Below are 15,224 nucleotides of genomic sequence, written 5' to 3'. Positions count from 1 at the left end.
GGAGATGCAAAGTACGCAAGTACCGGTCTTCATTGAGCGTAGTTACCCTTGTTTTGTCTGTTCCTTGCCTGTCTGATGTTTGTAACGTTGCATCAGGTTAGTTACAGCAACACGAGAGCAACCAAACGTTCTAGCAATGTGGGCATGGGAGGCTCCCATCTGTTTCATACCAAGGGTCCGCTCGCGTTGTTCGGGTGTGTGCCGTGGCATTTCTATGGTTGTTGTTTTTATCAGTGTGAGTGTCTGACATAAACTCCGTATCATTTATATACACTTATTGAACGTGTAGTTTCGGCTGCCCAAGCGACACGTGTTTTTCACTTTTTCGCATTATTTAAAAAAAGTCGTGCTGTGGACGTGTTTCACTTTCAGCTTAGAGAATGGTTTTGTCTGGACGATGTGTTTTGCATTGATTTAATATGAACTTGTGTTTTTGAGTTTTTGCAATTTGATTTTTTACGGCCCAGTCGCCTGAGGCACAACATTTCGCAGTGCACAGTTGCAACCCTTGGGCACGCAAGAAACGTATGATTTGGGTTCGGAATCCTGTTCGCCCCGATAATGTTTCCAGGTTTGTAATCACGCTGGTTTCATCAAAGTGGTAAAAGTCTGAGACCTGCGTCACTTCAGGCTTTCCTCCCTCATAAAGCAGATACGCCGTGATATAACTGGAATTCTGTTCAAAGCGGATTTAAATACCAATAAGTGTTTGTAACTTTTCTCATAAATGTGTATTTAGCGACATTAGGAAATGAGCATACTTTCTGACTTAAAAGGTAATGAATTCAACAGGTGGTACCGTATCTTGAATATCATAGTTAACGTAGGACAATCCATAAATTTACCTGCCTGTAACCAATGGTTATCCGTAAGAGGCGACTAACGGGATCGGGTGGTCAGGCTTGCTGACTTGGTTGATGCATGACACCGTATCCCAATTGCGTAGATCGATGCTCATGATGTCAATCACTTAATTGTCTGGTCCAGGCTCGATTGTTTACAGACCGCCGTCATAGAGCTGGAATATTGCTGAGTGTGGCGAGAAACAAACAAACAAACAAACAAACCTGCCTGTAGGTTTCTGTGATGGTTTCCTCTTTTTGAGAAACGTGAATGTGGGGACTATACTGTCTTTCAATCACGGAGTCATTAACTTACTCACTCATTCTATATCCTCCCTGGGTGCGGTTTCATCACCTCAACGATTTTCACTGTTTTCGATTTCACGACCCACAGTTCAAGCGGCGGTACAAAAATCTCCAGTCCCTTCATGTTGGTTGAATGTTGTACTGTACAGGTCAAGGGTGAGACGGGCATGACATGGAAACCAAACGCTTTATGCTTGCACATACAAAATGAAGAGGTTTAATTGTAAAGTGTCAGTGACAAATTTCCCGGATCAAAATGATCACAACAAGAACATGCAAACCATAAGTCGGGAAACACGTACGATTCGGAAAAACGCACCCAGTGCATTAACAAAAGGGCCATGGAGCTGCACGTACTGCATGCAGCAGCAGTATGAACGGTATTAAAGTGCTGGGTTTTTTGATTGCCTGGCATCTGCGTCAATCGAACAGTGACAGTTCATCAACATGCCAAGATTAACAGAAGTGCAAAGGAACAAAGTCATGGGCCGCTTGCAGGCAGGGGAATCCCGATCAGCTGTAGCCAGGGTTTCAATGTAGCGCCCAGCACCATCACAAGGCTATGGGGTGGGATCGGTTTCAACAACATGGATCAACACGTGATCGGCCAAGGTCGGAACGACTAAGAGTAACCACCCCCGCCAAAGATCGCTATGACTGCGCCACCTACGTGAAAGGACGACCACTGCCACACCAACCGCATCCCAAATTCCCGGACAGAGCAGAATCTGTGACCAGACCGTACGAAACCGTTTAAGAGCAGCAGGTCTACGAGCAAGACGTCCTGTTCGACGCATCATACTGAGTCGACAACATCGTCAACAACGACTGTTCGACGCGTCATATTGTGTCGACAACATCGCCAACAACGACTGCATTGGTGTCAACACAGGGTATGGACTCTGGATTTATCCTACGTCGAGGGGATGGAAGAGCCCGGGTCTGCAGACGTCGGAGAGAACATTACGCCGGAAACTGCGTACGGGAAGTGGACAAGTTTCATGGGGGTAGCGTTATGACGTGGGCGGCTATCTCTCGTCATGGCAGGACAGGTTTGGTCCATATCCAGTGCAATCTTACGGCTCAACGATGCATCAACGAAATTCTCCTACCACACGTCCTCCCAATGCAGCCAACGGCAACGGTGTATTCCATCAGGACAACGCTCGTCCGCATACAGCACGGACCACAAGAGCCTGTCTACACAACAACAACGTTGATGTTCTCCCCTGGCTCCCAGATCCCCGGACTTGAACCCAATAGAGCTCCTGTTGGATGAAATGGATAAACAGCTACGCCGACGTCAACCACAAGCTCAGACGTCGCAGCAGTTGGCTTTTGTGTTGCAGGCCGAGTGGGATACCATTTTCCAGTACGTGATTCGCATACTCGTCACTTCCATGGGCAGGAGATGTCAGGCCTCTGTCGATTCCAACAGGGGAATTGATGATAGCTGACCTTCACTTGGGACTTTTCCTATGTACCGATAACTGAGATGACTACAATCACCAAGTGTTCTCTCCACAACATTTTGGCTGAATACCTTGTACGGCTGCTCGTATAAATGTATTTTCCTACCTCACACAAATCTGGCTTTGCGTTTCTTTTTTGGAGGAGTATATCATGACAATACAAAATTTTCGGTTTACCATAGAAACGTCTGGAACAGGGATTAATATGTTGAGAGAAAGTCACCAAGTTCAGAAGCAATAATTGTTAATGTAACCTAATGTTAATGTAATTGATATAATAGGTTTACTATAGTTCTGATGATACAGGGTTACAACAATAACGTTATTTATTCAACAGTACTAAATCTTCCTGCCATTCAAGACTACAAGCGGCAACTTAGAGAGTATTTAACAGTTTTCAGAAAGTCCGCCACATATACACTACCATGTAGTATTCTGTACAGGGGGCACAGGTGGCCCAGTCGTCTAAGGGGCCGCGATTCGCTGTGCAGAGTTGCGTCCCTTGGGCGAGCCAGAAACCTGTGATTGTGGGTTCGAATCCCGGTTCGCCCCGATTATGTTTCTAGGTTTGTCAGCACCATACCCATGCTCGTGGGTTTCGCCGAAGTAGTAAACGTCTGAGACCTGCATCACTTCAGGCTTTCCTCCCACATTAAGCTGACACGCCGCGATATAACTGTAATACTGTTAAAAGTGGCGTTAAACACAACTCACTCACTCACTATTCTGTACAGTACCATGCAGTACCCTATACAGTACCAGTGTCTGTTAGGCTGAGAGAGAGACATCCCCAATATAACTTAAAACAATGAGGACAAACACATTTTCTCAGCAAGAACAGACCTTTATTGACCGAAATCATAACACCTCGTTTACTTCTATGTACAGACTGATTTCTTGTAGATGAGTGTTTGATGTAGGATGTTGTCGGACGGAAATCTGATACACAAACAATTACGCAATTCCTTAAGTCAATACCAACCCACGTAAGCAGATGAGAATAGTGAAACCCGTGACAAATAATTTTGAATAAAAATAGTGTTTATTAAATCTTTCAAAATTCTTGTTTAATATGCATACAACAAAAGCAGTGGGTAAGATTGAATTCCCTAAACTGTTGTAATCGACATAAGATGAGAAAGTCATTGTAACATAAAGAAAGATATGTTTCTAATAAATACCAGTACTATCACTTATATTTACACAGTCTGTAAGCACTTGTATGTCATCCATATTAGATACAAGGATATCGCTCCACTTAACCAAGGAGAAGAACGATTCCAGTAGCACAGTAAAGCAGTCCCCCAATTATCGTCAGGGCGAAAGACCAGCTCAAGTTCATTGTCTTAGAATCTTCTGTACCCTTGGCAGCAAAGACGATGATTCCAATAATGGTAAATCCAGCTGTAAAACACGAACATTCTAATGTGAACCGAAGAGAACACTCCCAGTATTGTACAATATTTTGTAACTTTACAAATGCAGGTGTACACACAGCGTATCTTCCCAATAATGTATTAACTTATTGTCCCTGAAAATTCTCGATGTTGTGGAAGGTTGGACGAAAAAGAAATTGCTTTCCATAAAAATTACATTGTGTTGTAATATACAAGCCTCTCGCCTCTCCCTCTCCCTCCCCCCCCACACACACACACACCACCACATCCACCCGTCAGAATATCAAATGGTCGGTCCCTTAGGAAAGCCTCTGATAATGGAAAGGCTTTTTGTTGCTTATATTTTATGAAGAATGAGGGGAGGTGTGATTCGTGCTTAATTCATATAGGACAATGGAAACAAACATATGATAGCATTTACTATAAAGCAATCAAACGCGAAGTTTGCGCCTTTCGGGAGAAAATGCTTTCGTTAATTGTCTTACTTGCAGCAAACGCCAGAAGGAACCCAAGGAATATTACAAACATAATAGAAACCAATACAAATAATATTCAGCGCCTTTCAGAAAAAGAACTGTTTTCTCAAGTAGTCTTACCCGCCGCAAAAGCCAGAAGAAACACAGTGGTTTTGAACCAGAATTGTATTTGTTTCAGTTTTCTTACCGGCAGCAAAGGAGAGAGCGAGCCCAACTGTTTTGAACAACATTTGGTCTGTCTTGAAAAACAGGTAGACAATGATGACAGCCAGAGACCCCAGGCCAAGCAGGAACCCCAGGATCACCAGAGCCTTGGTGCCTTTCAACCAGTCCTCTGCAATGAAACACCCGCGAAAGCTGATTGATTGACTATTATTGACATGTTTAGTGAGGCTATCATACGGACGATCATCGCAACTGCTGCTTTGAAAACCTGCATTTTTTATGTTACAATAGCTGTATAACAAAAGTTATAAATATTGCAAATAAATGCCGGCGAGTTCTGTAAACCAAGTAAATAAGTTGGTCTCGTCTTTTGTCTATTTTAGGGAAGTAGGTTTTATACTCTGTCTGTCAAAAGGGGCCAAGCATTCGAGTCTGTAGATGGCATTATATTGTAGCAGTGAAACCACAAGGCTTCTACGTTGTATGGTTGAGTTGGTTTTAACACCACTTTTAGCAATATTCCACGACAGAGACACCAGAAATGAACTTACCCATGTGAGGAATCGAATCGAACATGGGTCTTCGGTATGACGAGCGAACGCTTTAACTACTAGGTACGACATGATAAAGGGAGGAGTTCATAACAATGGCAATATATCGGACAATTTCAAGGTTGTGTTAATTTTCTTCCTCTCTTTTCCTTTTTAATAAATGAATCACTCGAATTTATCACAATTGTGATAATAACATACAGCTACAAGTAGAGAATCATTCTTACTTCGTTAGTTGACGAAGTTGACATGTTATTTAGTCTGTGGTTTACAAATGAAGGACAACTTGATATCTTGAATCATTTCTGTGAAATTGAAACGGAAAATCAATTTAACGAAATAAAGCTTAGAAAATCTATTAAAATATTTTGTGATTATGTATGTTACCCTCCTCTAGGGGAATAAAGACTATATGTATGAGTTTCAACTCGAACGTCAAACAAACTATACACTCTTCAAAAAAAAGAAACGCACAGGTCGATTTGAAATGTCTTAAACGACATTGTTTTCACACTTGTTCAAAAATGTCATGGAGGAAAACAGTAAAGCAAAATGCATGTGTAAGTTATGGCATTCGTAACTCGTGGTATTGGCTATAAAAAGGCAAGCATAAGCCAATAATGTGTCATTCAATTGGCAACATTTTTCAAGTTCGAAAATGCCGAGACTCAACGTTGCCGATCGGAACATCGCCATAGGACGTATCCAAAGAGGGAAATCGCAGTCCTCTGTTACAAGCCACTTTAACGTCCACCACAGCACCATTTGCCGCCGTTGTGACTGATACACACAGTTCAATTCCACTGCAGACCGTCCGAAAACCAGCCGACCAAGAGTTACCACCCATGCACAGGATCGCTACATTCGACTGTTCCACCTACGTCATCGCAATGCCACAGCTACAGAGACTGCAGGACGCATCCCTGGTTTGAGGAGGGTATCGGACCAGACTGTCGGGAACCATCTTCGCGAGGCTGAAATCCGTCCCAGAAGACCAGTTATCGATCCTGTTTTGTAACAGATCCATCGACAGCAACGCTAGCGTTGGTGCCATACCTTACAGCCTTGGAATTTGAGAAACTGGAGACGAGTGTGGTTTAGCCATGAATCACGATTTCTTCTTCACCGGTGAGATGGAAGACAACGTGTTTATCGTCGTCGAAATGAACGTTTCGCACCACATTGTGTACGAAAATTCGACAATTTCAGTGGCGGTAGTGTCATGGCGTGGGGGGGGGGGCATATCCTACACCACGAGATCTGACAATTTTTTGTGGTTCAGGGAAATTTGACAGCAAATCGCTACATGAATCAAATCCTTCTCACCTTCTTCCAATCATTGACCGCCAGAGGGATCTTTTTCAACAGGACAACGCTCCGACGCTCACAGCTCGTATCACGGTAGACTACCTTCATAATGCCAACATCAACGGCTTGTCCTGGCCGTTGAGATCTCCAGATCTCAACCCAATCAAACACCTCTGGGATGAACTCGATCGACGTGGCCTTATGTGACATGACAACGAACTGGTTGTAATGCCTTTGTACAACGACAGCATGTGACGATCGAGCTCCAAAATTTCATATTTGTATCTATGACATTAAATTAAATATATCGACTTAATTAGGTACAATAAATTCACTAAAAATCTTCCTGTGCGTTTTATTTTTGGAAGAGTATATATATACTCAAAGCATATACAAACTACTACTACTACTACTAGTAGTAGTAGAAGTATTTCATTTGTACCAGGGCGCATCAGCTTAATGTGTGAGGAGAGCCCAAAGTGACACAGGTCTAGGACGTTTACCACTTGTGTGAAACCAACTGGCATGGGGTTGCTGAAGATCAGTTCTAACCTAGATCTACGCTAGTCTACATCTAACGTTTAGATCTCCCTTATCTTAGCTCTGTATAGTTTGGGCTCTTTTTTAGTCTGTTTTTTTGTTTGTTCCAGATAAAATCAAATAATGCCTTTTTTATTTTGTCTTGGAATAGATTGTGTTGAATTATTTGATATTATATGGAACAAAGAACAGAATAAAAAATAGTAAACATTTGCTTTGTGTTTGCAAGCGTTTGTGACGGGTGCCACCTCTGGAGCAGGAAACGCTCACCTCCACGCCAACACGCGGTATCATCACCATTTAACAGTTATTCAATTGCTCATGATCGGAATCGTACAATCGACTCTCCTTTTGAGCAGACGTTTCTTATGAAAATGGAAGGGTTGTGTCGCGTTAATTCACAGCAACATGCATGTGTTGATTTCTGTCAGAGAATCTTTTCCTTTGTTTTTAAGTTGTTCGCTTTTGCCATAGACTATATCCTTTTCAGTGCCCTTATTAAAGTATTCTTACTTTAACGTGGATCATTTAGATAACCGATAAAGATACCCTGATATCGATATTGATACTTACCCTCCGTGTTTATTGAAACACACACTCCAACATTGCACATTTTGAATAACCCCGTGCTAAAATCGTTCGAACCACTTGCTGCCATCCAAGAATCAGTTGCAAATCCGATGACATCAAATAAAAGAGCGGCTCCTGCCAGACCCAGTCCAACCTTTGACAGCACAGACGCCTCCGAGAACCCCATGTTTCTTCTTCAGGCAGAATGCAGGTGTAATGAAGACAGGTGAAATCTGAGAACAAATCCCTGGGAGGGCCGCCACATATTTATATCTTAAGCAGTGTGTTTTGGTCGTTATCGCCTGGTTACCTGGTAGTATTTATAAACATACTTCTCAAATTCAACCAATCCGAATGACACTGACAAAGACGCAATATTGGGAGTCAGTGTTAGCCAATGGGAGAATCCATTACAATTCGGTGAAAGATGGTTAGTAATACGTGAAATGTAAAGCCGGGGTATTGTGGGTATAGCTATAGCTTTAGCATGTCAGTACTTGAGTCGTCATTATAAATTGTAGCAGGATCACGAGGGGAACATAGGGTTTTATGCGTCCGGCGTTAGGTTTTATAAAACGAGCCGGAGGCCGGATGCTAGTGGTATGAAACCTAACGAGGCACGCATATAACCCCATGTACCCGACTTATCCTGCTACAACGAATTTATCTTTCCGATATTTTTAATATGACATTGTAATTCTCACAAATTCAAAATTGATAGAAAACAGATAGAAATTGATCAGAAATCCACGTTAAGCCTTGCTCGTGGCGGGGTATCAGAGATATATTCCCCCACTGAGAAATTTATTCCCCTCCAAGCCGGGATACACAGTATTTTATCAAGATTACGTGGACCAAACAGATCTCATCATTATGACATGGAGGTATGATAAAGGTCTTTGTTGCAACGTCTCACGTTCGTCTAATATGTGAACTGTAACAGTATTGGCATAGGAAACAAGCAAACTTTTAACCAGATGGGCAATGCATTCGAAGAAATAGAACCTATGTTGAATATCATCACTAGATAGGACAATCAATAAGTTCACCTGCCTGTATGCGTGGATCGATGATCCGTTCCTCTTTTGGGGGAAAATGAATGTACATATATCGCGTTGCTTTGATGATTCATTCTATACTGTTCAACTCACTCACTCACTCATTCGATATCATCCCTTAACCCGATTCATCACGTTAACGATGTTCGCTACTTCCGTTTTTTTCAAGCGTCTTAAAAGTGTATAAGCACATGTGAACAAAAGGCACGATTGAATCTGTTCATATCGCGAGAGCTTTTGTAAGTGTCATTTCAAGCTTAATACAGATCTAGATATCAACATCCGGTCGCCAAGCGGGGTTTATTGTTAATACAAGTAATCTCCAGTCCCTGTAAAGTGGTTGCATGTTGCGCTGTAGGGGCAAAGTGTGACAAGCATGCCATTAAAACCAAACGCTCTTGGCATGCACATACATATGCTATGTATTAACACGTTTTGCGTGTCTTCTCATGTTAATGACATGTTGAACAATTCAACATAGGTTTGTCAAAATGTAGACATGTGTGTAAGAACTATTACGAAAAAAACCTATCAAGGACAACACCTTCAAAATCTTGTTCTAATCACATGTAGTAAGTGCGCTTGGTTAGCCTAGTGGTTAGAGCGTCTCTTGTCACGCCGAAGACCCGGGTTCGATTCCCCACAAGGGTGCAATGTGTGAAGGCCATTTCTGGAGTCCCCCGCTGTAATATTGCTGGAATATTGCTAAAAGCGGCGTAAAAAATACTCTCTCACTCACAGGTGGTAGCTTATATATGGTTGGTATGACAATTTGCGAGGATCTCAAGAATGTCATCAATTAAGAATTTTCGGCTACCTAACATGTGATAACCGGTGAAGCTGAAATCAATTCCCGCTGTTTTTATAGTTGTATTAACAAGTGTTGGAGACGGTGTGTACAAGTGATTGTGGAATAAACACGCTGAATGTGAAGCAAACATAAGCCTAGTTAGTTACAACAAAGTTAATTGGCGATTAATTGCTCACTATTGTCCCTTATATGTTATTACTTCATAAATGAATTTTATTTTACGGGCACCAATTTGGTGTTGTACCGTGTAAACACAAAATGGCGACGAGTGCTGGAGTTTCACACGCGACCTATCATTGTAGAAAAAAAACAACGCAAGATAAATATATTTTTATTGCATATATAAGGTTTGTGTGTGCACTTGTGATGTGTGCGAAATATGCATCAGTCGGAAAGCGCATGTTAAATCTCTAAAGTAACTAACTAACTTGTGATGTCCGTGTGCGAAATACGCTACAGTCGGCAAGCGCACGTTAAATCTTCTACTGGTATATCAGTCAGACTTGTGATGTGTTTCATTCTAGGTCGTCTTATACATGGAGTATAGGATTTTGGGTTGATTTTTAAGGCGTGTACAGGGGGGTCGTCTTATACGTGGGGTCGCCTTAAACACAGCGATATACGGTATTATCTAAAGACGATGACTAGGCACACAGCGACCTAAGCAGTAAACTTTTAATGTTATCACTTCGCATAGGGAACCGGAGTGTCTTTCACATATGTTTGAACACAAAGATAAGAGATGACATGGTAGTAACCTTTTCTCAGAAAGTATTAGTGTTTGTTTTCCAGGAAAACCTGTCAAGGTTGAGCTATCTACCACACAGGTGTACCAACATGAACGTTTAATGGCCGAACTGAGGTACCTCTTCTGTTACTAAATGAATACAGCCTGTTGATTTTTACATAAACCGAAATATTATGACAAGACGAAGTTTTGCCCGGTGTATCATTAAATGCTTGGGACAGGGATTAGTATAAAGAGAGACAGTTAGCTTTTTTCTATTAACATTGAGACCACATGCACATCCAAATGTAAAAGAGTACACTAGTGGAATTTCGAAAGTCGAAAATTCAAATTCAGAAGCAATGATTGTTGAGGTAACCTTTCATGGTTATCGGCAATTTGGTTTCTCACAATTAATTAATAAGGTTTATTACAGTTCGTTGTATTCTGAGGGACCGCCTCCGTGGTCTAGTGGAAGAGCGTCTGCCCGGAGAGCGGAAGGTCCGGGTTCGAATCCCAGCCGCGTCATACTAAAAAACACCCTGTCTGGCGCTCAGCATTAAGGGGCTAAATCTGTTTGGCTTGGAGTAAGTATACTGTGTCTGGGTGGGGTATTCATGTTAAACTGCAGCATGGTATCGATGCTCATGATGTCAATCACTGAATTGTCTGGTCCCGACTCGATTATTTACAGACCGCCGTCATATAGCTGAAATATTGCTGAGAGCGGCGTTAAACAGCAAACTAACAAACAAAGGATTATTCTATACAGTACCCATATACCATTGCAACACTCCAAACAGCATTCTGTGCAGAGGGTGCATGGGCACAACGGGACTAAGGTCGAAGGTAGTACACGAGCTTTCAGCGAGGAAAATGCAACTTGTGTTTCATTACGAATTCAATCTAACAGAGATTTTAAATTCAATATATTTGTGTGAAGATCAGATCTGCCTTGTGGCCAGCCTCGGACTACAGCATTGTAACTTGAAGTGCAAACACGGTTTGTGTCTTTACAGGGAAGTGACGCCATATCGAACGCTATGACGTCATGATATCCACACAGACCGGTCAGCGGACTTGTATGGGAATTTACAAGACGTCGGCTGGCCAATCAGCTTGCTAAATTCTTTGACGAGTAAAGGTAATATCTTATACAGCACCATGGGGTGGGGTGAAATGGTTTTTAACGTCGCTTTCAGGATTATTGTGGACTCTCTATCCACAAGACCAGGGAGAGGGTTGTATCATGAGCCTAACTATAGATTACCCAGTCCAGTATACCACACTGCAAGCCGCGCAGTACCCCACGGACAACCTCGTGCTGTCCCAAGAACCTCACCGATCAACTGCCGATACAGTTGTATCTCATACAATGACCTGCAGTATCATGTGCAGCACCCCATGAAGTTTAAAATGCAGTTCTGCAAGCAGTATCCTATGCAATAGCCCGTTCCCATCCCGTTCAGATCCCCATGCGCTGTGCAACCAGCTTCAACTGTTTTCCCACGTAGTGTCCCTAGCATTCATGGATTTTCGCATGCTGCATATCATGTAATCACTAATCCACTTCCCCATCCGGTATAATGTTGTAATCCATGCAATAGTCCATGCAATACTCCGTGTAATATCCACGCAGTGTCCAATAAAAAGACAAACACTTGTTCTAAACTCAGTTGAACAGATTAAAAATTCACTGATCGATATTATCGTGCCTTGACAGTTATAATATATATATCCTTTATGCACCTGCCAACCTATCACACACAAAAGATCCATTTTATCAAAAAGCTTCCGTCTTGAGACCTGTTATCTTGATGACCTCGACATCTACTCGGGTTTAACGTAGCGCCCAAGATTATTGCACTTATATAGCGACGTGCATGCACGTGTGTGTGTGCGTGTGTGTGGCTGATGCCGATTTAGTGTGCCAGCCCACTAGTACTGAGATACCATGCCGCAGTTTAACATGAATACCCCACTCAGACACAGTCCTTCTTTTAGCCCCTTAATGCCGAGCGCCAGACAGGGTAACAACAAGTACCATTTTTTAACGTCTTTTTGGCATGACGTGGCCGAGGATCGAACCCCGGACCTTCCGCTCTCCGGGCGGATACTCTACCACAAGACCAGGGAGGCGGTCAATGAAATTTAGATGTTAATACCATGTATACGGGACTCTTAATATTACTCATGAATATTCATGACGAGATTCAAAACGAGGCGGACTGTCAAAAATATACCGGAAGTGATTCAGTCGAAATGGCGCGCTCTTCGAAAGAAACAACCACCGATCTTCGATGTGTTCCACAACTTACACTTGCCTATGTCGAGAAGTATGTGGGTGATAATTGCAGAAGTTCGGGGAAAAAGAACCTGGACAAAGGATTTATGTACTACAGCGAAGGATATGTACATCGCATACGCAGTAAGTAAATGTCATGCTGCCTAATCGCTTCTAGTTTTCTTGGGGGTACGGGTTCCATATCTCCCAGCCCGCACCCCTGTTTGGTTGTGTTTTATGGCGGTAAGGTAACGACAAGGTGAGGACAGTTCGCTAAAAAAACGTTTGAAATCAATGTATTGGTTTGCACGAAATAATCTAGTGATAAGTGAAACACGCATTCATGCAATAGACTCATCTACACTGTTTGGGTCCCACTGTTTCAAACAATATACTGCCAGCATTTAAAAAATAACGAATGTCTGTTGGCTCTTTGCTAAGCTCCAAACCTTCTCGTTGCCGGTATCTGTAACAGCTCGGCTGCTTGTCTGTGCATATTTGTTGGACATATCAGATCCTTTACAGAGGCGGATACAGCTTTTTTGAAAAGGGGGGTGCACAACTAAGATCTATTTATTGTCTTTGGTGGTAATCTATACAGAAATAAAGATTTTGCTTGCTGTAAAAGGCGACTATGCTTGTCGTAAAAGGCGACTAACGGGATCGGGTGGTCAGGCTCGCTGACTTGGTTGATGCATGTCATCGATCCCAATTGCGTGGATCGATGCTCATGATGTCAATGACTGGATTGTCTGGTCCAGACTCGATTATTTACAGACCGCCGTCATATAGCTGGAATATTGCTGAGTGCGGCGTTAAACAACAAACCAACCAACAAACCAACAAACCATACCTGGTTGCAGTAAGGTTTTGCAAATAGTTTTCCTCTTCTCTTCAACCCTGAAGTGCTTGCCACACACTAGTGCTTTTGGATATCTGTGACAAAAATAATGCGGGAATAATGTTAATTCATGTGCAAGATAGACCATTGATATGTTTACATTTTGGTCATTACCATATTTGCTCTTTCAACAATAACATTTTAGGCCTCACATTCTTCCTAGTCATGATTTTGCCAACGAGTGTTCTAATTTCACGAGTATCGAAGCTCGGTTCGTGAAATGTTCACAAACGATACATACAACCTACTGATACGACATACGACGAAACTTACAATTAAAATACCATATGATATCATCTGCACTATACTTGGATGAGATCCATTGCTATAGAACTATATTTGACAGGTTACATAGATCTATCGACACAAAATTTACTGTAATGTACGTGGCTGCCTTGTGCTTCGCCTCATGAAGTTTGGATGGCGGACAGATTTAAGACATTGTCACTGTTTTATTAACTTGTAATTATTGATAAGTATATTACGTGTATACATATATACATACTACTATGTTGAGATTTTGAGTAATATAATCCCGAGTATTTAAATTAATTTTGGCAATACACTTTTGTTTAACAAATGAGTATAACTAAACAGAATTGTGTTATATTAATTGATGTTACTTGTGAGGCCGGGTTGGTTGATTGATTCAAATGTACACGTGCATTTGTTTACATTCGGGAAACGACTCCCTTGACTGCGACATTAGACAACTAGTTTAAGCCTTCCCAAACTACAATAACAATATGTGTAATGTCCATTTTGATAATATAACACGAGATTTACAATGTATCAAAGTGATTAACTAATCCCTGATTTCAAAACAAAATATTCGAGTACCTGTTAAATATATACATTTTATATACTAATATATGATATTTTGTTGCGGACATTTTAGACTATTTGCAAAATATACAAATGTGTTTGTAACAGACCACGATAGATAATTCTTCAATAAAGACAAGAAAATATATAAGTAAATTTCATACTTTCGATTAATAAAATATATTCTATTGAAATATTAGAATTTGTAGTAAAGTAGACATGTAACCAAGGAGATGGCTGTGTTTGATCAGGTCATTAATGTTTCAATTTGACGATATTCGTGGATCATGTCAAAACTACACAACACGTCCGGGACAAGCCGATGTAGAGTCGTGCCCCTCTCGAAGGCTTTCCCAAATTGCCGTATGAGCACGAAATCTAGTTCAAACAAGAACGATAACTCTTACTGAAGGCGCACAGCAGCACTCGCCTATTCCCGTTGTAAAAGCACTGAACCTCTCTGATATAAATATATATATAATAAATTTACTAAGCAATTCAACTTATTAGTTTTCAACCCAGCAACAAATTTATATATAAGATTCAAAGTTAGACGAAGAATTATTCAACCCCCGTGGGTACTCCCATGTTGCCTATAAGCTTGTCGTAAGATGCGACACAAGGGATGGGGTGGTCAGACAGGATCAGTTGGTTTCGTCCCATCGTACCCCGATGGCGTGGATCATTGGTTACAATGTCAGTTACTGGTTTGCCTGGTTAAGTCTCGATGATGTACGAGCAGCCGTCACACAGGTGGGATTGTGTTTCGTGTGGCGCAAAGTAACAAACAAACAAACTTAAGAATCAAAAGGTCGTTAGGTGTTCAGAGAAAAAACCATTACAACCTTAACTAAATTAAAGACAGTATACAAACTGAATACAAACAATGTGCTTGATATGAAAACATACAGCTTTGTAATAGTTTTATTTTCACGGAATTGTTTTGGAATAATAGGTGAGGTGAAATGGGGTTTAACGTCGCGTCCAAGAT

At 41.6% G+C, this 15,224-nt stretch overlaps 1 protein-coding gene across 1 annotated transcript; it reads right to left on the bottom strand.

The window, feature by feature from the left end:
* Window positions 1-3,878: 3,878 nt before the first annotated feature.
* Window positions 3,879-7,814, bottom strand: LOC139443204 (uncharacterized). The gene is made up of 3 exons (XM_071224170.1): window positions 7,631-7,814; window positions 4,681-4,827; window positions 3,879-4,024 (listed from the first exon to the last, which is right to left on the bottom strand). Exons 1-3 carry the CDS (start codon window positions 7,812-7,814, stop codon window positions 3,879-3,881), a joined length of 477 nt encoding a protein of 158 aa, XP_071080271.1.
* Window positions 7,815-15,224: the final 7,410 nt, after the last annotated feature.

Source organism: Haliotis cracherodii, unplaced genomic scaffold, assembly GCF_022045235.1.
Source record: "Haliotis cracherodii isolate W230 unplaced genomic scaffold, xgHalCrac1.p SCAF_5, whole genome shotgun sequence".
In the NCBI taxonomy this organism is placed as follows: domain Eukaryota; kingdom Metazoa; phylum Mollusca; class Gastropoda; order Lepetellida; family Haliotidae; genus Haliotis; species Haliotis cracherodii.
The sequence above is the reverse complement of the archived record's forward strand: the minus strand, read 5'-3'. Positions and strand labels throughout refer to the sequence as shown.